This window comes from Ischnura elegans, chromosome 5 (genome assembly GCF_921293095.1).
Source record: "Ischnura elegans chromosome 5, ioIscEleg1.1, whole genome shotgun sequence".
Taxonomy (NCBI): domain Eukaryota; kingdom Metazoa; phylum Arthropoda; class Insecta; order Odonata; family Coenagrionidae; genus Ischnura; species Ischnura elegans.
Window position 1 is genome coordinate 12,160,028 of NC_060250.1, and position 25,502 is coordinate 12,185,529.

The window sequence follows — 25,502 nt, forward strand, 5'->3', positions numbered from 1 at the left end:
TTTCGCAGACTGTAGAGCCATTTCAATTTAGCTAAGGATCTACAGCAGTAACTTTCCAATATCTCAAAAAGTAGTGCCTATCTCAAAAAGTAGTCAGGAAAGCCTAAATTTCATATTTTCCATGTCTTTTTTCTGAATCACCTGCACATATTTTAAAATTTATCAACACGTTGCATTCTTTGACAAGTGTTCCTGTGAGAGTCTGAACAAAAGTTAATGGTTATCTCGTGGACTTCCCTCATGACATATTTGGTATTAGCTATTTTTGGCCCATGGTTCATAAAGAACGGAGTTATGAATAAATTTTGAAATTTTTCTGATAAGACGTGAATTTTTTTCTTGAGCCAAACCCTTTAAGCTTCCTCTCCCACATGCAACATAGTGATCTGTAATGAAAAATTGTAGAAAAGTAGTTTTGATAACTAATTTATACAATATTTCATGAATTTTGAAATTTCTTTCAAAAATAGGGAGAACATGGAGTGAAATATATTTTTGGGGACTTAAGCAGGTTAAAATAATTATAAAAATGAAAATTAAACGTACATTAGGTTTTCATGAAAATTAGTTACATTACATTTAAGATGACTTTTATAACGTACTTTCTCCGGAGGTACTCGGCATTTCGTGGTAACCATTTTACTTACGTTCTTTGTCGGCCTAATGCAACTATTGATGTATTACACGTGCTATGACTATTAAGCATTTACACTTTCATTTAAAAAAGTAAAATTTTGACGCCAATCCGTTGCATGCAAAAGTAGCCGAGAGAACTCTGTCAATAAAGTATCATTTATGAGTTTATATAACAAGTAAAAGTGGCTGAAATGTGGCGAAAACAATAGTCTAGTCTCATTTAATGCCATTGCAGGTTAAAAATATGACATCGGCATTAACACGTCTATCCCCTAGTTTGCCATTCCCATTCCATCCGACAGTAGAGTCTTTGCGATCCAAGGCTGCTTGCTTGTGATGAGGAAAGTGGTAATTCTGTGGCCGAGGGAGGAAGCACACCTACCCTACCTGCCTGTCTTCGCCCATCGGGGTGGCCATATCACGGAGCCAGCCACCCACATACATACACCCATGGCATCACATACACTCGCTCACCTCGGATGAAGGAAACGGAAGGGAAGGCGAAGGAAATGGAAGTGACTAAAGCGCGTCCGCAACTTTGGGAGCAGAATAAACAAGTAGGGAGCGCGGACCCGCTCGCTTGTGCATGGAGCACGTGAATTCCTTCAACCGCACGGACACAGACTCCGGGCAATGAAGAAGAGGAGGAGGAGAGGGCGCTTTTCACGCTGCTGCTGCTGCTGAGCTGGTTATTGATAAAAAGAAGGAGCCGAGAGACGCAAAAAATATCAAATAAAACGAATGGAAGGCGTTCTCTTCCTCGGCCGTTCCTTGCCGCGGAGGAAGACAGTAGGGAAGAAGGGGTGGGGGTCTCTTCAACACTCCCTCCCCCCCCCCCGCTACGCCCTCCTCCTCCGGAACGCAGTACGTACGTGAGGGCGCCGGCGTTTGTCATCCGTTGGCGCCTTCCCGACAAAATCCAGCTAGACTCGCACGATCGACCGACCAATCACCACGTTAAACAAAAAAAATGTACGAGAGAATATATATATAGAGAGTTGAATTTTTGGATTAAGAGGCGACCCATCAAAGGAATTCTCCGTCATATTTTTTTAATATAATATATAAAAAAAAGAACTCCAAACGAACTCCAGTACTGCAATGTTGTCGGTATCACGTTCGCGCGCACAATTCTGCAGGTTAAGGAGCATGGAATTAGGGCAGGAGCGGATATTGCGAGAGGAAATGAAAAGGAAGCAACGGTACACCAGACAGAGTGAGACGTCATCGGCGTAAAATGTTATGTTGCCGCAGCATTCCGACGCCTTTGAGTCAAATGTGAACAGCTCATGATTTTGAAAGCTGGACATGTTATGTGGGCAAATTTAATTATAATAATAATGTAATTCACCCTGAAAAATGGTGTTTAACATATTAGGTGACGTCAAAGACATCGTTATTTTTGTAAACACACAGATAATTATATACATTCTCAACTACAAGCACATTTCATAATCAAATTTCAATGAAATTAAATCATATTTATGAAATTGACATGACATTATTGAAATTGACATTCAATGAAAATAATATAAAGCCAAACACTTGATTTCCTTTCAAAGTTAGAGAAGTTTTCTACTCTAATAATTGTTGAAGAACCTGATATTAATCTTAAGGAAAGAATTAAATTTTGCGGACAGCCTGCAATATTCATAGCTCAAATTTTTGCAGCACGTCGCGCTATAGTTTTGAACATTAGATTTATGCGTGTGTTTTGATTTTACTCAACGTGCTCTGAAAACGAATAGGTTATCCATGGGCATGATATCTAGCCGTGAAAAAAGTTACTGACAATTATCACATGATTTTTCATTGATAGTTTAATGCTTTTTTGGATCATTAAAGCTTGTTTAACAGAAGAAGCATACCCCCAAAGTTCAATGGAATTTTTTACATAAAAAACATTGAAACTGTACATTTTTTTGGGGTTTAAATGATACTTATGACAAGTCCATTACTATTTGAGGACTCATGAGACCTGACAGAAAAATAGTAAACCTGTAGAGGCATCCAATTTCTTAATGTGAATTTCCCGCTTATTCACTTTAGCAATGATGCTTTTTTTAATCGGCCTAAATAGTTTATCTCTTGCGTGCGGCCATAATTTTACCAATAACAGGAACGACAGTGGAATCTACTCCAGTGATTATCAGCAGTAATTTAGCAATCGCATTTTCTTTCGGATAAAATCGGATAAATGCGGAAAATCTTCCATAAAAGCATCTCATGGAGGCGTAAAGATTCATCCGCACATCCGAGATTTAGAAAGATGCTCATAGTTTTATATCACGCTATTCCATTGCTAGCATGCTTTGTACAAATTGTCTATCATTTCGAGATGGAAATACAGCGATGTGCACGGTATGACTGCAAATATGTTTCGAATAAGAAATTTTTACAACAGAAAGAACTTCATCCAAAATTTTACTTCACCTAAGCTTCAACTTGTTCCATCCCTCTATATAGAAGAAGAGCACTTTCTTTCAAGCAGGATCCGAAATATTGCTTCGAAATATCCCTTAAAATTCAGCGTGGAACTTTTTGTCAAAAAATTTAATCTCAACTGAAAAATTATAAATTATCTCAAGAACTTAAATATCCTGGTACCTAAAGTACTAACTGCTAAGTAATGAGTGAAAGTAAGTGGAATAAGGTCGACCTTAAATTCTTTCTAATAAATACTTTTTTAATAATCGGAGTTGCGACCGTATATGGAGAAAAAAAATATTTCTGTTTCTTTTCAAAAGTCAACCTTAACTTACGAAGGTATAATTTCGCAATGATGATGCAATTTGTCGAATACAGAAAATACCCAATTGAGTATCTCTGTTTCACAAGAAACATATGAAAGTCATCCAATAAGAACGCAATAACCTTGAAAACCGTTGTAACCTTTAAAACAGTCTACATCAGTAATTTAATCCCTTTCTTAAGTGGCTTACTAAGGCCAATTTAAGGTCATTCTAGCAAATGGGAATTTGATTTTTTTGTAAAACAGAGAAAAAAGCCTATTGCTACCCTCCTTAACCCTCCCATAAGATCAAATACCCATTTTCGCAAAATTTTCTCTAAACTATTACCTACAACAGCTACCATCCACCTGATTCGCGACAGTTTTTGCAATTATACATTGCATTAAAGCAAAAGATTTTAAATAAAACAGAGAATTTAGCGAAAATTATCCATAGCAGATTCGCCAAAGGAAGTTGGAGGAAATGAAAATTATCTTTTACCATCATGGAATGAATAATATTGAGAAAAAAATATTCGTGAATAAGTACTTTCTGCATGTCATTTCCCATTTCACCACGAAAATGAGAGATTATAAAGCCAATGGAGACAAAATGTGGTGTAAATAGGCATTTTTCAATTATGACATTGCAAATATATTTTGAAAAACTCCTATTAACTTCATTATGCATATCTTTTTATATTTCAAGACGAATATTAGATGCTTTACCCCAATTATCCTGAAAACACGCAGAGTAAATACTATTTACGCCAGGGGGTGTCATTTCAAAGTCATAAGAATACTCTTTCTCCATTTTGTAGGACGAAGCTTAACCAAAATGCATGCTTTTATTTCTGGAGCGTGAGCCATCAAGGACTGTATTCGCACTAGCTGGCTATATTTCAAGCAAACTCGTGAGCACATCGCCCCACCTTGTTTCGCTGTTTCCTAATGTCTTTCTCACCCACACGCATCATTCCCACTTGGGACACGCCTTCCTCCCACAGAACCCTTAACATTGTCCGAGGACGAATCGTTTCTATAGCCACGCGAGACGGGCAGTTCCGAAATACTCCCGCCTAGTTAGAGATAGTCTTTGATAGGGGATCGGGTTGGTGTGGTGGCTAGAGTATTGGCTTCACACCCGGCGGGCTAGGGTTCAAATCCCGGCAGTGGCAGAGAATTTTCAGAGACTGCCCGATCCCTGATTAAATTTTGTGTGAAGAATATTTCAAGGACAACACTACGTCCGTCGGATGGGACGTTAAGCCATGGTTTCCTTGGCGCCTTTCGTTAAAGGCCGTTTTACACGGTACATGGAATTGCGCAATCCGACGACGTATCACCGCTTTACAAGGCGTAATCAAAATTGCGTCTTGTAAAGCGGTGAATTGCTAGAGCACATGCGAGAATGAGTGGATGCGAGACGGCAAAATAGCGCCTGTTCTAATTTCGTTCATGCATTCGCGCAATTCCACGCCATTTTATAAATTTATGCAGCTCTAACCTGCGCAATTCCGTGTATCGTGTAAAACGGCCTTAAAGCGGTGAATTGCTAGAACACATGCGAGAATGCGTGGATGCGAGACGGCAAAATAGCCCCTGTTCTAATTTCGTTCATGCATTCGCGCAATTCCTCGCCATTTTAGGAATTAATGCAGCTCTAACCTGCATAATTCCGTACCCCGTATAAAACGGCCTTAAGAGCAGGCTAATGCCGACGCCGGGTTTCTCTCCACCCTTCCTTTCATACCCTTCCCCCATGGCGCAAATGACCTCAGCTGTCGGTCACCTCCTCCAAATACCAGAGCGCGTTCCTTCCGTTTCGTAAACCGATTGAGACATAAAACGCAACTCGCACAAACAGTGGGTATTCCAGATTTCCCCTGCCTCCCGCGCGAAACTCGAAAACAGCCTCGCTCATTCGCAGTTGTTATGCCCACGACCTCCTCGAGGGATGACTTCCGTCCGACCGCAGCTATTTCCCCAACTCACTCACTCCCACGACCGACCAGTTGGTTGCGATTCATTCGAGCGACGGGGCCAAGATGAACTGAATTCCTCCTCTCCGCGGTCACGCCCTAAATCCGATCGGAATCCGAAGGACATTTCGAATCGTTCCAAGTGTCCTCGTAAACTCAATCACCGACCATTAGTTAATATTATTAACCCTAATTTCCAGTATTTAAGAGCAAATTTCATTGATAGATGGAACGCACGATACATGACATGTGGTTAACGAGAGCGTGGGATTTAATTCAATGTAAAAAACCAATGAATACAAAATATTAAGCACCACATTCTGAATTAGTTAAACGAATAATGAACATGTTTCGTGGCGATCTTCTTGTCCTTTTCTTGTGTAAAATCAAAGTTAAAGGTCAAACACGTCAAAGTTCACGGTAAAGTTTACAGCGACTGCTTCAGGATTCTCTATGCCAACCACAATGCAGGAAAAAACTGAAATGAAACTTATTAAATGAGACAAAACATTATAAAGAAAGAGCAGTCGAAGAAATTCAAAACATAAGATTTTAAAGAAAAATTCTCAATGAAAATTCGGCTCACGTTTGAATTTTATCCTTTTTAATTTATTTTATGGGTTTAAATTTTATGAAATTATTTCCTATGACAATCTGTATTAAAAGCAGAAATAAAGTCACCATCAACTTCACTCGGCATATTATAGAGGAGCCAAGAGTTCTTAATAAGATCAAGCTTAGGAGTGAATTATTAAAACTACAAAGACCATACGTTTATCGATATGAAATTGCCATATCTTGATGACTTCGAGCGGAAGGATCAAGGTTCAATAGGAATAGGGTAGTTTCCTTCATCAAAGAAAACGAAAGGCATAGTTTTCGATTCGTTACCTCTGTTATTCTTTATTCGTTACCATTAATGTATTCATAATATACAAATTATTTGGTTTTAGAAATCCCAGTTTAGACGAATGTTAATGATCAATTTTAAACTCATTTGAAAAAGGCCAGATTGGCGTCCATACGATGCCACTCCACGTGACGTCACAGGGACCTAGTTTCTATACGAGTAGTCAGGAGTTTTACATCGCCTGAGATTACCAATAAATGCATGAGGCACAGAGCTCAGGGAAATATGTCTTAATAATCACCTATTAAAACTGCCTTAGGTCGGAAAGTTTCCTCCGTTTGATAGGGTATTAATAATCCTTATTTAAGCCAAGCGCTAGCTGCTAGCAGCCTGCATCGTATCAGCGCTCAAAGTCTCGGCCCAAGGTCACCTCCCACGGCGACTGCGGGAACCAGAATGACGTCACGCGGGGTTTTCCCAGCATTTATATATAGCCGTCGCGTTTTCGCGCGCTTGAAAATGTTCACTTTTCATTTAATCGCGAAAAATAGATATCGTCATCAAAAAATCTAAAAGCGTGAAATACGTACTCCAGGAGTAATAATCTTTCGATTTAGGCAATAAAAAATAATAGGAAACCACCCTATTCTAAATCTTGAGTTAAATATTTCGTGAATCTTAAGAATTTGTTTTTACTCACTAGCATACGCAGTAATACAACCAAGGCAAGGGTAGAACTTATCCCGGACTACATTAGAGACGTGCGAATATCAAACTGTCGGGGTAGGGTAAACAGTTCCCTTCCTTCGACTCATCGGGAACGTAAACTATGGAAAATCTAACCCAGTGGAGAATCTCACAAAATTCTTTCAGAAAGTTCGCTGGGAAATCACAAGATCCTATTAAAAGAAAGTAATCTGAGAGACTTAAATGGTGGGCATTGGACAAGGGGGTGAATTTTCGCCCTTTGCATAGATCACCCGATAGATGGCAGCAGGTACATTAAGCCCTTCTTCGAAAACCTATAGAATTCAACTGGGAAATACATATTTTTCCAATTAATTACTTATTTTCATGGGGAAACGAATGCAAAAAACTCCTATATGCTTGGTCTTGCTACGGTAGCAATTTCAACGACGACTTCCATAGCCAAGTCCTTTTTTTTAACTCCTAAGTACGTATTTTTCGGATCTCACAAATCAAAGGAATAAATCTTTTCTACACTATTGTAATTACATAATACTAGCAAGTAAGACTGATCACTCAATCATGTTCATACATTGGTACAAAACGGATTTTCCCGTTGATTGCCGAATGCGTGCAATGCTTCTTAAGGGCGACTGTCCGTGCTGCTATCTAGCGGAAAATCGTTGAAGGGGCAGCAATAAAGCGTACAGAAATTTTTAACTTTAACCCATTTTACTTAATTGGATTGTATTTACTAATAGGATAGCGTAAGGATTAACCCATTCGCTTCTTAATTCTTCATGGAATTTCTCGGCCTAAACCTCTCCATAATTTCTTAAAAATTTCATTTATGTGTTATTTTAATCTGAATAAAATTTAATTACATGACTTATATCTTTATTTTCTTTGGAATGAATGTAGTTTTTTCGGTGAAAAATATTTACAAACAATTTTTAAAATGCAACATTAACAACGGAGTCAGCTATTTGTCGGCTCTATCCCTTAAGGAAAATCGAGGCAGACGGGCGAATCGCCGGCTCTTTATGCGAATGGGTTAACAAAATACCCCTCACAAAGCCGTAAAACTCACTATTTTGAACCATTTTTCTTAAAATTTCGCAAGTTATAAATCTCGCACCTATTGCTTATCCTGGTGGATATTCCATACCTCACACATCTCGGGATTAGTTGCACCTAAACTCCCCCCCCCCCCAGTCTTAATTCCTAGCTGCTCTCCTGCTTCTTAAGGCCGTTTTACACGGGGCACGGAATTGCGCAGGTTAGAGCTACATTAATTTCTAAAATGGCATGGAATTGCGCGAATGCACGAACGAAATTAGAATGGGCTATTTTGCCGTCTCGCATCCACGCATTCTCGCAGGTGTTCTAGCAATTCACCGCTTTAAACGATGCAATTTTGATTGCGCCTTCGCACATACGTCAGATTGCGTATTTCCGTGTACCGTGTAAAACGGCCTTTACAGTGGTATTGTATTAAAACAATTTCTCTCCTCTTTTCACAGGAGTCCTTCCTCACTCTGAGGAGGGTAAGGAGGTGGCCGAAGATCAGCAGGAGGCCCAGCTGGACCAGCCCATATACACCCGACCCTCGCCTGGCGCCTCGGGAGGGGCAGTGGCGCCAGCCGAGCAGCGCCCGGACCACCACCAGCGCCACCACCAGCAGCAGCCGCAACTACACCACCGGCCGCTCCACACGCCCCACCACCAGGCAGTTCAGGCCGCCGCCGCCGCGAGGCGCCACTACCCACGGTAAGCAAAGCTCCTGCACTCAAATCGCGAAAAGCGACGATAATGATAGGCCGAGTCCAAACACGAGCAAGCGCCCAAACAGTTCCAATCTGTTCAGCGAGGCATTCAAACGTGTTCAAACGCCCTTTACAGTGCCGTCGACGCATAAATATCCACAGTGACCGTGAGTTCGCCCCAGACCGCAATAGAAGGAGAATGATTGCGGAATGCAATAAGGAGTGAGATTCACAGTGACCTAAACACGAAAAATCCATAAAAACTGTACCATAGAGTCGTCCAGAAAATAAAACGATTTCTGTGAACGTCTGCAATTCTAAGATATACTGTTATCCTAAGGTAAAAACGATATGTTCACTACCATAGGCGGATCTAGGGGGGGTACGGGAACACGTGCCTCCCCACCCCCAGACCCTTAAAAAATATGCAAGGTTTTTAATACGGTCCCATTATCATTGCGTTCGTTTTCTATTACGAGGTATCCTTGTGCCCCCCCAAAACAAAATCCTGGATACGGCCTTGCTTGTGCCACCCCAAGAAAGAAATCCTGGATCCGCCCCTGTTTACTACATTTGACAGGTATCCTAAAACCAAGTGAGTATGTGAGGGTAAGGAAACGAATGGTCGTAGTTACGAGGTGTTGTTTACTGACAATGAGATTCAAAGGGAAGGGAGTGGGAGGGAAAAAAACATAGTTAGGCTGGGCAGGGATGAACCGGCGCAGATGTGTCTCGTCGGGGCTGATGAGTGAGGAAAAAGGATGCTGAAAAAAAGGGATCGCGGTATATTCTGAGAAATTCATGCACACAGACTGCTAAACGTTATGATCTGGTCAGGCACTAAATGAGGGCGCAGGTCATTTGGTGGGATTTTTTTTAGAACTATGAGTGACGATGAATGCATTGGGATTCCAAGAAAAATATTTCTTGGTAAATTGACTGAGGTAATTGCTCAAAGGGATAGCTTGAACACTGGGCATTACGGTATATAGAAGGGGAGATGCCCTGTTCCATCTGCTTCGACTATATCTGCGGTTGTCTGTTGAACAATTGTTCCCACCAGATGACTAGAAACCACATTTGCAGCCTAAGTTGCTCACTATCGCCAGTGATCAGAGTGCGTGAAATTCTCACAAAACATTGCGAAAGCGTGGTCTTCCTTCCATTCTGACAGTGGCGGATTTATGGGGGGGCCTTAGGGGGCTATAGCCCCCCCTTGAGTACCCAATTTACACTAGATATAAATGTACTTTTTTCGGACCACCACTACTGCTGGTAGGTTAACCCCCACTTAGTCCCCCTATTTTCCCTATTCTGCATCCGCCACTGCATTCTGATGTTTAGTGGCTATCACACCTTACCTAAAAAATATTACTGGAGTTAGGACGCTGATAAAGGCGTTCTTATTGTACACCAAACGATGTCTCAGAACCATTTTGTTTAAGCTAAAATGTTCTTACGCCTGTAAGAGAACAGAAGTTTGGACAAGGGGATAAATTTTCTAAGATACGTCCATGCTTTGACCAGCTCAAACGAATATTTCTATGGTTTGATGTATTGACGAGAAGATGATGCCACACTTTGGCCGCCGTTCCGTTGAAAAATGTTTATAAGGAGAAAACTAGTAAGATTTGGTTTTAATCTGTGGTGTATAACATCTTCCTCAAAAAGAATTTTCTGTTCATGGGGGTGCATCCCAAAAAACCCGATGCCTCTTTGAGTTTAGGGGAAAGGGTAGTAGTTGGCCCGGCAAAGTTTATTGAAGTCCCAAGAAATGCTTATTGTATTTTAAAAATTTCTTATTTTGACATGTTATTTTCTACTGATTCTATTGCCAGAAATGGAATTTTTCCCATTGCTGACAATAGCCCCCTGGTACTGAGTCTATTATATAGCTGATTCATCAAAATATTTGGAATCTTTAAGTTATTAACATGCTTGGGATTTGATGGGCTGAGGCGTAAAAAATACTTTCATTATAGAAGTCCACAATTTAAGGCGCAATACGGTTCTATTCGTGAAACTTGTCACGCTAAATTCACTACTATTGCCCGTCTCCCTCTTTTCACATTCACTTTTACAATCTGCTTGGGCATCTTTTTTTTCCTCAGCAATTCGTACGGAGGCATACTACCCCATTAGGTAGATACTTTTAATTCTTTGTATTAACCATCACTGCTTTCAAAATCTACCTTTCCCAGCTACTCAACTACCTTTCCTATATAAATGAGAAAATTATCACATCTGAGAGGATAAACTAGACACCGTTGACTAATAGCCGCTTTGATAACGTCTGGTTAGCGCTAACCATAAAATGCAGCCTTCCACTTTAAACGGCGGTGGATGAAAGGTCTGATTAGCATGAAATCTGATCTTAAACAGAGGCTAACCGTACCTTTCAACCAACTCTAGATAAAGTAGAAGGTTGTATCATCTTATGGTTAACGTCAACCTGGCATTACAAAAACCGGGCCTAAGGGAGTACAAGTAATCAAGTTAACTAGCTGCAACTTATGCTCCACATTCATATTTCACGAATGAAACTTTGTTCAAACGCAGAGGATTGTTGATTCGTCTCTAAATTAAGCCAAATCCAAAAATTCCCAAATCCTATCACCGTCCATCTAGATCTAACTGCCGTTGTAGAAACACTTCGGCATTGATCCCTCCCATCCCTAGTTCGGACGTGCGGGGAAAACCATGGGCCTCGACGCGCGATATAATCGACACACGACGCGAGAGCATGACAAGAAAGCATCGCCTGCGCGATAGGCCAGTCCGGAAAGCCCTTTTCACTGCCGCCGCGCGCCAATTACAAAAACACAACTCGTTGCGAAAACGTCCGTTGAGCGCTTGAACGTGTGTGCACGGCCCACCGGATGCGAAATCGGAGACGCGAGCGAGGAATGACGGCGACGGCGACGCTGCGGGCCCGTCAGGGCGGCTAAATTTACGGTCTGGAGAAGAAGAGGAAGGGATTAAACAAACGCCCGGCGGTGGGCGCACTAATGACTGGGTCGAATGCATCACCGATCGTCCTGGGCGCATTTTACTGCGAGGACGGAAGGCGCCACTGTTCCCGAGGCCATGAATCACTCGTAAAAGTGCATATATTCTCCTCCTGAGCACAACCTACCCCACCTCCTTCTTACTCCTCCTAGCTGCAATCGCTCTCCGCTGGCTGCAATGATCCATACATGCGGAGGACTGAGGGATATTACCACGCATATTACAATAGTTGGCCCTTAATATAAACTGTCACCCCCCGCGCATTAAAACAGATTTACTAAAGTCATCACTCACGCTGGAAAAGGCAAAGCAATCTGAATTTCTACGGGAAAAAGCCTCTTTACTAAGAGCTGTTCCTTAGGCTAAATTTACGGCGAGGAAAAATCAAAAGCGTACGTACCGTCGTCTACCATTTTTCAGCGTAAAAGTTGGTATCGGAATATCCCAAGCTTAGCTTACCCTGAGCGTCATTTGAGCTGATCAGCTAAATATTTTAGCAATAAACAGATCTTAATTAATGCCTTTAAAACGTTACTTTTAAATAACTGGGCAAAAATTATCATCATTCGTTCCCCTAACTCTTCAGGTGAAGCAACTCTTACTCAGGAGCAGGGTTCATCGATTTACTCTGAGTAAACCTTTGAGACTAGAGATCGTTTTACGTTTAATAGAACGTTTCAAAGGCACTAAATACGCATTGTTGTATGCAAAAAGCGGGAATTATACTCCGAGTAGGCAAACCACTGACATTCGCGACTACGAACGAAGGGTTTGACACCTGGCGGCGTAAAGACTAAGGTTAGGAAAGATTAATTTGGAAAGAAATATTATTTGTTAAGATTTTGATTAACTTTTACAGATCTGCTCTCAGTAATAAATTATGGCTAAAATAAATTGTACCAGTAGGTGATTGTTATTGCACCATTTCCCATCAGTAAACACCAGTCGTTAACACGTAATGCATGTGACCTTTCAACCCGACCACTTCTCCGCCGGTGATGGTGCCGCCGCAATGGCCATTGGTTTCGCCAATTTCGTCACCGACTTGAGCGCTGAAAAAAATGACGGCGATTTGACGTGTTTGAATTTCCCTCGTCATGAATCTGGAATGAGATTAACAGGCCATGGTAAAGGAGGCCAATTTTCTCGCTGACTACTAATGACAGTACAAATATTTACTGTTAATACACGTGGTCTAATTTTCTACCACGGAAAAAATCAGAAATCGAGCATAAAAAATTACATTACGGTAGGTACTTATACGATTCTATACAAAATAATAAATCTCGAAGAGCGAGATAGCCCGTGGAACGGAACGTGCAACGTATCCCGATTGTGTGAAAATTCGTACGCCTGCGACTTAGTCTAGGTTGACATCTACCTCTCAGAGTATCTTCAACCTCCAAGTTGAAGCAATTTCGATAAACTGCGGTCCTCACGTAGGATATTATGATGGTTATATTCCTTTTGTGGATGGGGATCCCAGAGGCCTGAAGGTTTCTGTTGTCACGTGCTACTTTACGCATGGAAATAGAGAATGGCGTTATTGAGGTGCAACAATCAAAGAACGTATTTTTCAAAAGAACCTAAAGGCATAGGTGTCAGCTACACTCTCCTGGACTCTAGCTATCAATTACTCCTTGACCGCTTACCCTTTATCACATTTCCCCTGATCGATTTGGTTTAAGGCACATGGACTGCTGTTGAAGCATATCCATTACTTCACTTTCATCAGCCTCGAGTTCATTCATAGTATTGCATTCCTAAGATTAGTACTCTGCGACCCACCAGTCCTTTCTATCCATGGTAGTTCTTGTACCTCCCTGATAATCTTCTTCCCTGTATCCTTCTTGATTCGTCCTCAGTAATTCTTGAATCATCCTCTGGCGACCTTTCCATCAATTTTTCCTTCCATTATGTTTCACGCGTATCAGCCATGTTTCATTATGTGGCAACCCACCTTGACCTTCTGTTGCGTACTCTGATCCATAGTGCCCTTTCTTATACATGCATCTCTACATACATCACTTCGTGTCTCACTCTATCATCCCATTTTATCTTCAGCATCTTCTCCAGCACCACGTCTCGAACACTTTTTTTGATCACTTTTTCCAAGGCAACAAACTTCTAAACCATAAAAAGCATTCAAATCTACGTTATTCAAATAAGCGTTAAACAAATAAATTAGGATTATCTTTGAATGAGTCATTTCGCTAGAAATATTAAATACAAAGGCACTAAATAAAGATTACTTTCCTCGAATAGGAGTCGAAAGAGAAGGAACTGATGAAAGGAATTCGCATAATAAACATCCACACCACGGCTACCTTCCATGACAAGTGATTCCTAACCGCTTATCCCGCATGAAATAATATTATAATGGTGCTTTAATTTAACCAATTATGATACTCAGGTTATATCAATAGAAGTGCCATTTCCAAGCGTTTCATTACGGAATACTTAAAAGAGCATTTAGGTACATCTGTACGTCAGAAAGCACGTATTCTCTTTATTTGGATACCGTTTGAATGGTTACCATCTCTGACGTTTTCCATTAAGTATTTTTTTACGAATGAAACGAGATTTAGGTATGGTTAGCTAGAGTGATCATTTTTCAATCTCCGTGAAACAGTTCACGGGCAAGCGAAATCATTTTATGAATTGCACATCAGGAGAGGCGAGGAAAAAAAGAAAGAAATTTCCCGAAGCGCCGTCTGAATTTATTACGAGTTACTTTCATAAAGACAAGGCCTCTGGACAGTTAAATACTGGATTATTACGTTAGCGTGGGCCCTACCAGCAGGGCCGGCGGTCCCCTCCGCGAGCACGGCATAGATTTCCCACGGGTGCCGCAGTCGGAACAGCATGGACGAGGTTGCTACTTCCATCGAATAAACTTGGTTAGACGGGATGAATTCCCCTGCAATCATATTACTTATTGCGGGCAGGAGCGTTAAGCCCAATACTCCCGAATTCCCACCGAACCGATGCGAAAATTAGCCGCACGGACAAATGGAGCCAATCGGTTTTTGTCTTTAATCGAGCGATATGGCATGGCATTCAAACTTTCTGACGTGACGTCCATCGGCCTTTTGATTGAAATATCACCGTTTTCATCCGCATTCGTGATCTCCTGCACGCATTCCACTTTCCCAAAACGGCGATCTCTATCCTTTAAGCGAGGAAAAATCGGTGGCAAGAGTTATGAGGTAATAAAGCGTATATTTGATGAACTTCCCGCTGTGTTTTCAAAAACATTACCATACCCAGTGAGGAAATATTTTTACTACTACTGGTTTCCCATTGTTCCTTTTTTATGAATCAATTAATTTTATCCGGCGGTTTACTCCACATTTATATATAGTTCTGCAATTCCAAGATTGGAATATTGCAAGCCCTGTCATTCTGCCAAACCAGTTCGTGGTTAATTTTCTCCCACCCTAATGCTCTGTGTTGTACACTAGCGCTAAGTGGACTATTTAGGCCTGCATTCACTCACCTGCCAATTATCAGTTGCTGCAAGTTCATTTTACTTTGGTACGTTAATAACTGTTAAGGGTTCATTTTTGCAAAATTTAAAAATGGAGTTTTGGAATCTCATGATTGTAACTCAGGGCACTGTCAAATCCCATCACGCTTCTACCCCCTTCCTGAAACTATGTGAATCAACTGTTGGTGTGTCTTGTAAATACATCCCCTCCCGCTGGCCCAAGTGACGTTCAATGAAATAGGCAGGTATGCAGATGAAGAGAAAATTGATGTGCACACTCCTTTGCAGTGGCGTAGCCAGGAGGTGGTCCGGGGGGTCCAGACCCTCCCCCCGAAATATAAAAGCACAATGGGGTGCTTTCCTATTATTTTTTTATTGCCTAAATCGAAAGATTATCGCTCCTGGAGTACGTATCTCACGCTTGTAGATTTTTAAATGACGATATCTATTTTTCGCGATTAAATGGAAAGCGAAAATTTTCAAGCGCGCGAAAATGCGACGGGTAAGTATGAATTCCGGGAAAACTCCCGTGTGACGTCGTTCTGGTTCCCGCTGCCGCAAATGAGGCGACCTTGTGGCGAGGCTCTGAGCGCTGATACGACGCAGGATGCTAGCAGGTAGTAGAGTACCATGTTAGCTGGTAGCGCATGGCTTAAATAAGGATTATTAACACCTTATCAAACGAGGAAAACTTTCCGACCTTAGCCAGTTTTAATAGGTGATTATTAAGAGATGTTTCCCTGAGCTCTGTGCCTCATGCATGTATTGGTAACCTCAGACGATGTAAAACTCCTATCTACTCGTAAAGGAACTAGGTCCCTGTGACGTCACGTGGAGTGGTATCGCATGGGCGCCAATCTGGCCTTTTTCAAATGAGGGATAAAATTGAACCTTGCCATTCGTCCAAACCGGTATTTCTAAAATCAAATAATTTGTATATTATGAATACACTAATTGTGGGTAACGAATCAGAATCAATGCCTTTCGTTTTCTTTAATGAAGAAAACTATTATTTTCGTTAATAAAAGATAACAAATTATTGAAAAATCATGAACTTACAAAGTATTTTTTAACAAAGGAAGTTTTTTTGATCGTGAAAAGTATTAAAATTAGTTTAAAACCCATTACTTAGTACCCTATTTTCCAAAAAATTTACCCCTGGCTACGTCACTGCTTCCTGGAAATTCCTGGCTTCGTTACCGCTTCTTTGCAATGAATGTGGGCAGTGTATATTGTTCAAAAGAGAAGAAAATTATAATCCAAGTCAAAGAATACAGGTGTTTCATATTAAATGCGGAAGGAATTTTAAGTTTGAAAACATGCATATAATTTTTAATATATTTATTGAATTCTATTTTAAAATTTTTCATTTTAATGACAAAGGTGCTGACCTTGATGTTACAGATCGATTTTAAATTTTCAACAGTTCTAGACCCACTCACCTCTCCCATAGGCCTTACCCATACGCCTTAACTGTATGTTATCTTCAATACCAATCCACCTAAATTCAACCTAATCCACTTTTCAATCGTATAAATCCTGGCCACTTCAGATATGGCTGCCAAGGTGTTGGAAATCAGGTCTGTGATTGCAGCAGATTAATGTGGACTGAAACCAAGTTATTTTAATCATGAAACTGTAGACACAAATTTTAATTGTGATCTCGGTGCACCCAAATGAGCATCGCTGAACTTGTATCGTTTCTTACTTGCAGCTACGACGTCCACCAGAGTTACGAGCCGGACACGAGGATAGCGTCGAACGGTGTGAGTGGTCAGGGGTGGCGCGCGCCAGTGCACGACGCCAGGGCCGTCCAGATCCCAGTCTACGGCCACGCCACGCCTGTATTCTACCACCCCGCCCCCTTCCCTCTGAGGCAGTACACTACCAAAGTGTTCAGGACGCACAGGAGGGGATCAGCCGTCATCCCGTACGAGGGGGCTTCGGTTCGAGTCCCGGCCACTTGGGGACAGCGAAAGGTAAGGCTCTCACGAAAGGTTTTGGGATGCGTTTTAAGGCCGTTTTACACGGGGCACGGAATTGCGCAGTTTAGAGCTACATTAATTGCTAAAATGGCGTAGAATTGCGCGGATACATGAACGAAATTAGAACGGGGGCTATTTAGCCGTCTCGCATACATCCATTCTCGCATGTGTTCTAGCATGTCACCGCTTTACACGACGCAATTTTGATTGTGCCTTCGTTGGTACGTCAGATTGCGCAATTCCGTGTACAGTGTAAAACGGCCTTGGGATGCAGTCATGGTTTCCGAGCTTAGGCGTTGTTTGAAGTCTGATCACAACACTTTCGCCAGCATCTCCGGGTGAGCAATACAGGTAGATTCAAAATGGCCCTGTGTCTACGCACCGCTGTAGTGATACGTATATACGTTCAGACAGAGAACGATCTATAAATACAGGACAAGAATTTTAGATCTAACTTTACATCTGACCGAAAGATGTTGGCGCATTTTCCGGTGAAACTGTCGTCACCAGACTTCGAAATACGCGATAAAAACCGAGTTACTATGATAGCATTGAAATTTAAGGTCTATCATAAAGTAGTTGACATGAACAGAACCTAGTTCCATGTACTATTTACGCTTTATTTACTCAGATTCTTTTCCTTGAAGAGTGACCCACAGAAAAAACGGGTCGACATTTTAATTTTTTGAGTATGCATGCAGCGAACGCCATGGGATCATAATAGCAAAGTATTGAGCTCACTTTGCCTAAAATCTCTTATTTTCGCGAATATTTTACGTTTTTCCTCCACAGATGAGTCAGTGTCAGTCTTAATCACGTTTATATCCGTTTGAAGCTAAATACCTTTATTTAATTCTTCATTGGGGTGACTAATTGGTATTGCAATGAAGGTATTCCGTCGTTAAAATCATCCTCAGAGCAATAGTCAGTTGCCAATGTAGATAAAGAATTAAGCTCCCTTCTCCAGGCCATCAACCACATACTTCTCTTATTTTTGTCCTCATGGGCATAAACAAAAACCTTTTCCACCCGTTGAAATTTATTTACCTAAGAACGGGGCGCAACCCACGATTTATACGGTTTTCGTTCGTTTTTTTTCTCCTGAAGGTTCATGCTGCTCCAAAGAATTCATATTTTTGGATAACTGCATCGCGCAGAGGAAATAATATTACTATGTAATTTATGCCACAAGAAACCTTTTTGGTAAATAAATTTCTGTTAGTCAATTCAATCGATTTTTTCCAAATAAGTCTTTCCAAATCTCCCTTAACAAACCCCTTCCTTTCATTCAACATTCCCTTCGAAACCAAACATTAAGAAAATTAGCCGTCAGACTTTAAAACTGCAATTATTTTCGCCAAAGATTCGTTTAAGCTCTTATGTGGACCTATTTTCCATCCGCTCTCTTGCTCAGTCCGTATCTGTACCGGACTGTGACGTCACGCGCGGGCGCTCCGATGACATGTTTTCAAGCAGCCAATAAAGAGTCATTTTTAAAAACTGCTATTTCAGTTGTAAAGCATTGATCATCCGCGAAATTTTCAACGGGTATATTTTGGGTCGCGACTTTTACATTGCAGTGGTTTTCAAATATTGTGTGTGCTTGCTTCCAAATGGTGCATGACTGATAATTACCGGTAAAACGGGGTGAATAGAAACAATTTTCAACTTTAGTTTGAAATTTTGCATATTTGTAGTTGTTCCATATTAACAATTTTTTGCCCAAACACAGGTCTCTGTTAGACCTATTTGTTTATAGTATTTCATTTTTAAAATTTTATATGATTTTAAAGAAAAAAAAATAAAACATGGTGTTTCTATTCACCCCGCAAATGGGGGTGAATGGAAACAGTTAAATGTATTTTTAATTTGTAATGGATAAATACAAATTTATTTTTCAACATAATGATTTAATTCAGCACATAAAAAAACAAGTTACATAACTGTAAGTAAACAAATTGAATAGGTAGACAATTACCGTATTTACTAGGTTTAATTATGATAAATAAATTGTGAGATCAGACCGGTCATCTTTGAAAAAATTTTCTTGCGGGGTGAATAAAACACTAAAAATGATTTGTTTCTATTCACCCAATAAATTCTGAAACCCTAACCTAAAAAATATGTATAATTTTTGGAAATAATATTGTTAAAGTTAAAGCTTAAAATAAGCCTGAATCTTTTATATGGATAATTAAACTATGTTTTTTACAGCTATTTACTTTTAAGAACACTGCGTATTCTGACTTACGTAGAAAGTTCAAAGTGGATAAAAAAAAGAATCACGTGGTAAAATTCAACATGACAAACAAACAGGAACCAGTGCTGCCAACCAAACAAACCATTCTTTCACTTTCAGCCAAAAGTGTACCAACCTAAAAAAAATAATAGTTGCTGCTATTTACCCATAGTTATGTAGGAAATAGATTATACATAAAAAAAGAAGTTTCGTTTCTATTCACCCCAATGTTTCTTTTCACCCCGTTTTACGGTAGCAAGTGAGGGACAGCAGGCACAGACATCCCGCATAGCTCCGGTGCACACTATTTAGCATAACACCCAGGATCAGCTGTCCAAATAATCTCCCGCGAAGCTCGCGTCAAAGTAGTGATGAGCGGAAATGTTATTTTTCAATCACTTCGTTACCTGTGACTGCTTCCCATTAGTAACGATGATTCTTAACTGTGATTGCGATCACCGAGGAGAATCACTCATAAAAGTCATCGGTGATTTGTGGCGCTGCTATTCCTGCTACTTTTTCCATTTCAAATGAATGAGCTCTCCGAAAAAGGAAAGAATAAACTTATTGACAAGTGTAAAATTAGGCAAAAAAATTTTGAGGGAATAGTTCTGACTCTGAGTTTATATTACGATAATTAAGAAAATTTGATATGGTAAAGGAATTGACAGAGGGCAGGCAATCATTAGAATCCCGTGGGCATTTTTAAAAATATTTTATATTCAAACCATCGTGATTCAAACCGTTAGCTGTATATTTCGTCAAGAATGTCTTATTCGTCATAAAAGATGAATAAGACATCGTTTACTATACTGTTGGTAGCAGTGGCAGCAGCCGAAGATATCTTCCTCGTATTCACAGTCGCAGTGATTTCGAGTATTCGGTGATTTAGTCACCGGCAGTGATCGGCTACTTCACTTCAATCAATGTAGCGATAGATCGCTCATCACGTGGTAGTAGCCTGTGCTTTCATCGCCAATCCCATCACAGTGATTTCGAGTATTAAATCACCGACAGTGATTGCTACTTTTCAGTAACGGTGATTCGATCACAGTCAGCGATATATCGCTTATCACTACGTCAAAGTAATATTCCTTCGGCATCCTCTTTAAAGCTTCGCTCAAAAAACTTTGTCTTGATATCGTCATGACCTCTGAGTAAAATACTCCACGATCCATAGGTTAGGCGTGTATCTACAGTGAAATCGATTTAAGAGATTCTTGGTTGTTCAAATGACTTTCCTTGTCGATTTACGCCGCCTTTAGGAGCTGTGAGACCGATAGACGCTAATCTCAAGTTTACAACTCCGTAATTAAGCCAAGTTTAGTCTACGTCTACATAATACCCTGCAAGCCACGTCCACAAGAGGGGTGCGGGGGATGTAAGAACTCCAGCAGTTATTATTATTATTATTATTCTACCGATTAAGGTAGGATTCCATTGAGTACTAAAGAAGTATTCTGGGAGCCTCCCCTTCCACAGTAAGGCCTACTCCCTTCCATTCTATCAAAAAATCCTATTCCCTTCCTTCTTCTTTCTCGTATACCTAACGTTCTACCCTCTATAACACTGTTTTTAACATCCCCTCCCCTTCAAGTACTCGCCCCATCCATACCTTCTGTCTCCTCCGTATCTCATCTAAAAGCTGCCCCTCCTCACCCACTATGTCCAGAACTTCGTCGTTCCTCCTCCTCTCCGTCCACTTCACCTTCTCCAATCTTCGCTACACCCACATCTCGAATGCCTCCAGTCTTCTCTCGTTCTCCTTCCTTAGTGTCCACGTTTCCGCACCGTAGAGAGCTACACTCCAAATCTTCATTAACTCTACACTCTAACTTCTAATCTACACTCTTCACTAACCTTCTCTTTAAACTATTACATACCGATTCTCTCATGAGCTCCTCCTTGTTCATGAGCTCCCCCTTTGCTTATGCAATTCTCTCCTTGATGTCCTTACTACTTCATCCGTTTTAACAAATAAAAATTTAATGCTATAACGAAGTTCCGCCTAGCATTTATTAGTCAACCCACGTCGTTGTCAGTGAGGCCTAACAATTATTGGAAAGTAGAAGTAACTAGCAAATACCAAAACATTACTCTATCTCGAAGGTTCAGAAATGTATATCTTAATATTACAATAACATTTTCAGCCTCAATTAGAAAAAATTATCCATGATATATCCCAATGTAGTAGTCAGCAATTTTATCTCGTTTGGGACAGAAACCCCTGTATTTTGATGGCTTATTTATATGAATAATTAACTAATTCACAAAATTTAGAGAGTAAAATTATCTTCATATGAATTTTCACCATCTGAAATTTTCAAATCATTACTTAGTAATTACTTTTGCGCAAGTTGCCGAATTCTAAATTAGTAGAGTTACTTGGGATCAGAATCCGGCCCTGTTATGCACAGGCAACAATGGGAAACATGCACAATTTGTTTAAATTACTAGAATAATAAGGTCCCTGCCTCAAATGTACTCGCCGAAAATTTCGCGGATGAATAATGCTTTTTAGCTGATTTATGAGTCTTTAAAAACAGAACTTCATCGGCTGCTTGAAAACACGACGTCATCGGAGCGTGACGTCACGGCACGGTATCTACTGATGACCGACTTAGAAAGTGGATAGAAAATTGATCTACGAGGACTCAAATGCAAATTTGGCGAAATTAATTGCTGTTTTAACGTCAAAATGCAGACTGTGAATATTTTTAGTTGCCAAGTCGTTGTTGAAACAAATAAAGGGGATTGATTGAGGAGATTAGGAAAGATTAAATAAAAATAAGTTTATTGCAGATTGTAATCTACGCTACACATCTACATCATTTGCTTAGTGGAATAAGTGTATTGCAGCATGTATGTACAATAGACAAACTTATGAAAACCATATTAATCACGTATAGTGGCTTGCCACTCAAGTGCCTCTATTTTCTCGCCGGAGAAGGTTGATGCTTGTGTCCTTAGGACAAAAATAAGAGAAGAAAGTGGTTGATGACCAACAGAAAGGAGTTAAATGTATTATTTACATTATCAACGGCATATTTCTTAATGTAAGTACACTCTTGAATTAGGGTTACCGTAGCGTTTTATCGAATCGCTAGTATTTCTCGGATGGTCACCAAATTTAGAATATTTCACTCATTTCACTTTGTAAACAACCCTAGAAATGTACCTAATGGTCCACCGATTATACAATGATTTATAAAGGAAGGAGGCTATTCATGATACTAAAGACTGATTATGATTAAACCACAGGGAAATATAAGAATATACCAGATAGACGGGTCTTTTGGTAAAGTAAACTAAGTATTTGCTTCTGTGATGCCGATAAAGTTCGCTGCATGTCAATGCAAAATCTAAAATATCGTTTCGATTTTGCAGTGGGTTTCAGTTCAAAAACAGGAACTTGAGTACAGAGTAAATAGTATTTGAAACTTATTTCTGTGTCTATCAAATTCTTTTTTTACCTTATTAGGATCTCAACTCCGGCCGATTAGGGAAAACTATCAACATGGTAGGTAACTAAGTAAATACATAAGATAGATTTTCAGCTAGCAATGGATAGATTAAATTTTAATGGACAATAAATAAATATTTAAAAACGTTTGTAAAATAATTTTCATGAATCGCATAATTATATACCTGCCTTATTTTACTTCCGCATCGCGCTAGTGACGAAGCAATCACTGTTTTTCAGAAAATCAGCCGCCATAAGGAAGTCGGCCAAAATTAAACTGAGCTTAAATCCCTCTTAAGTCAATTTGTCCTTTTAGGAACTACTACAAGGCACGTTGATGATTTTTGCTTCGATATCCTCCAATCAAGGCTCTACCGCTCTACTCTTTTAGCGAAGTGACTGTTGTACCGTGCGATGACGTCAGAAGGCGTTTCAGGTCACGTGACTTCAAGATATATTCGATAATTTTTAATTAGCATTTATTGACGTTTGTGGAGTACCAGGAGAGTTTTGACTTACATATTTGGAATCGAGAGAAAATTTTCTATTCAATGAGACTAACTAGCATGATGAACAAATTTCATGCATGTTCCCCATTATACTCTTGTTTGATATGTGTCACGATGTGATGGAAGTTATTATTATTAATAAAATATGTCATTGCAACTTTTCCACTGCATTTATCTTCACCCGACGCGTTTTGTTGTTATAACACTGAAAATGGCACTTGAAAATTTTGGTGCAACAACGAAACGCGTCGTGTGAAAATAAATTAAGTGAAAAAATAATGCGGTATCTTGTTTTACTTACAAATTTTCTGGTTCATTCTCGTTGAATATAGTGAAGTTATTCTTTTATAAGTTAAATAAGTATTCATTCCGATTTCATGATATTCATTGAAATTAGTGCTTATAAGATACCAGGTTTGCTGAATAGCTATGTGTTTTCGTTAGACCAAACACACAAGTCCAGCAAAAACTGAGGATGGAACGAATTTTACTGGCTAAATACCTGTATCAAAATAAAGAGCGATTCCAGTAGTTTTCGGCGCATTAGAAGTTTAATTAAAACGAAAACTCAATGACACGAATACCACTTTGTGGGATGGAAAAAATGGTTTGCAATTGAGCTCGATGAGGGCCTCCAATCCATGCACTGGAGCAAAGCTGTGGCAAGCGGGCTCTCAAAACACCTAACACTCATCCAATTAAGCTAAACTTTTCGCCATGCTTCCCATGAATATTAAGAGATTTATCTTTTTTAATACGTCTAACTGGCACCATTTTATAAGGAATTATTTTAAATTAAATTGAATTGCAGGGGAAGCGTTAGGTAAGTCCAATGTAAATTATTTTTTATTATAGAAAAAAATCCAAGCCAGAGAAGGATAAAAACCTTGAGGTCCAGGTTTGAACCTTAGAAAGCTAAAACGGGCCCTGATGAGGACTTTTATAGCTACGTTGTCAGTGGATCTTCCAAAAATCAACACTCATCTAGCTACCATGGACTAGCCATTGTTAAGTCGATAAATTTTATGAGAAAGGGTTTTTGTGAATCAAAAATACATAAATATTGGCCGATTTACGCTAAATAAACTTGCATAATACATTATCAATTAATTCCTGCCGATTTCATCCATAAAATCGAAAAATGAAATGAATTCGACCGTACGATCAACCGATTCATGCACAATATAGTGGAAGTTCGACATTTTGAAAGAAAAAGATATTTTCACTTTTCCACAATTATTTAATGTGTATAATGAGTTTCAGCTCTTAGAGCAATAATATGGTACATGAAATTGTAGTTCATTAGACAACACACTTTATGGAAGATAATTACGAATGTAGATCTACTTTCCATGTTTATAATGGAAGTACACAAGCCTCTTTCTCCTTTTCTTCAGACCAACAGACGTTACGCTGGTTGGCAGCAGACCTCCACTCTTGATTGTCTCTCTGCTTTCTTCTTAAGTTCGGCGTAGATTGAACATTTCACGCCGCTCACGCATTAATATATGTGGTCCTGTCGTGGCCTTACTCGACAATTTAGCCCCTCAATCTGTCCTTTAATGATTATGATTACAGTTTCACCGTAACGAAGAATGTGTCCCAAAGTGTCGAATGGCTCTTTACTTTCTCATTTGCTTTTTGATACTTCTATCTCCACCACCTCTTCTTTACTCCAACTCATTTTTAGCCTTTTACATCCAACTTATTTGCAATATTTTTCTCAGACACCAAGTCTCAAAAGCCATAATCCTCCTAATCTCTCCTTTTCCTGATATCTAATTTGCTCTCCAAAATATATAACAAAACTCCAAACATACACTTTTCATTATCGCATTCTTATTTCCAGGCTCAGACAGTTTGATTTTAACATTCTTTTCTTTTTGTTGGAGGTATATTTGACTCAAGTCGCGGAGAGGATTAAATGCTTCATGTTTTGCCTCGCACCACAAATATTTGTTCCTCCCTCACCCTTATTCCTTGGGATGCAATCAACTAACTGAAATCAAGTGCAATAGAACTGAATAAAATGGAAGTAGCTAATCGAGCGGTCCTTAAGTAATGTGGAATGGGAAATTTGTAGCATATTAGTGACTTTCAGCAAAGTGAGTCGAAATTTGTACATTTTAAATGGCATTATTGTGACAGCTGACAA

At 39.8% G+C, this 25,502-nt stretch overlaps 1 protein-coding gene across 1 annotated transcript in view; it reads left to right on the plus strand.

The window, feature by feature from the left end:
* Nucleotides 1-25,502, plus strand: part of LOC124158495 — a 660,029-nt gene that overhangs the window by 573,952 nt on the left and 60,575 nt on the right. Inside the window, exons 2-3 of the mRNA XM_046533617.1 lie at nucleotides 8,410-8,656; nucleotides 16,866-17,130. Coding sequence (XP_046389573.1) covers nucleotides 8,410-8,656; nucleotides 16,866-17,130 — 512 coding nt within the window. The remainder of the gene's footprint in view (nucleotides 1-8,409; nucleotides 8,657-16,865; nucleotides 17,131-25,502) is intronic.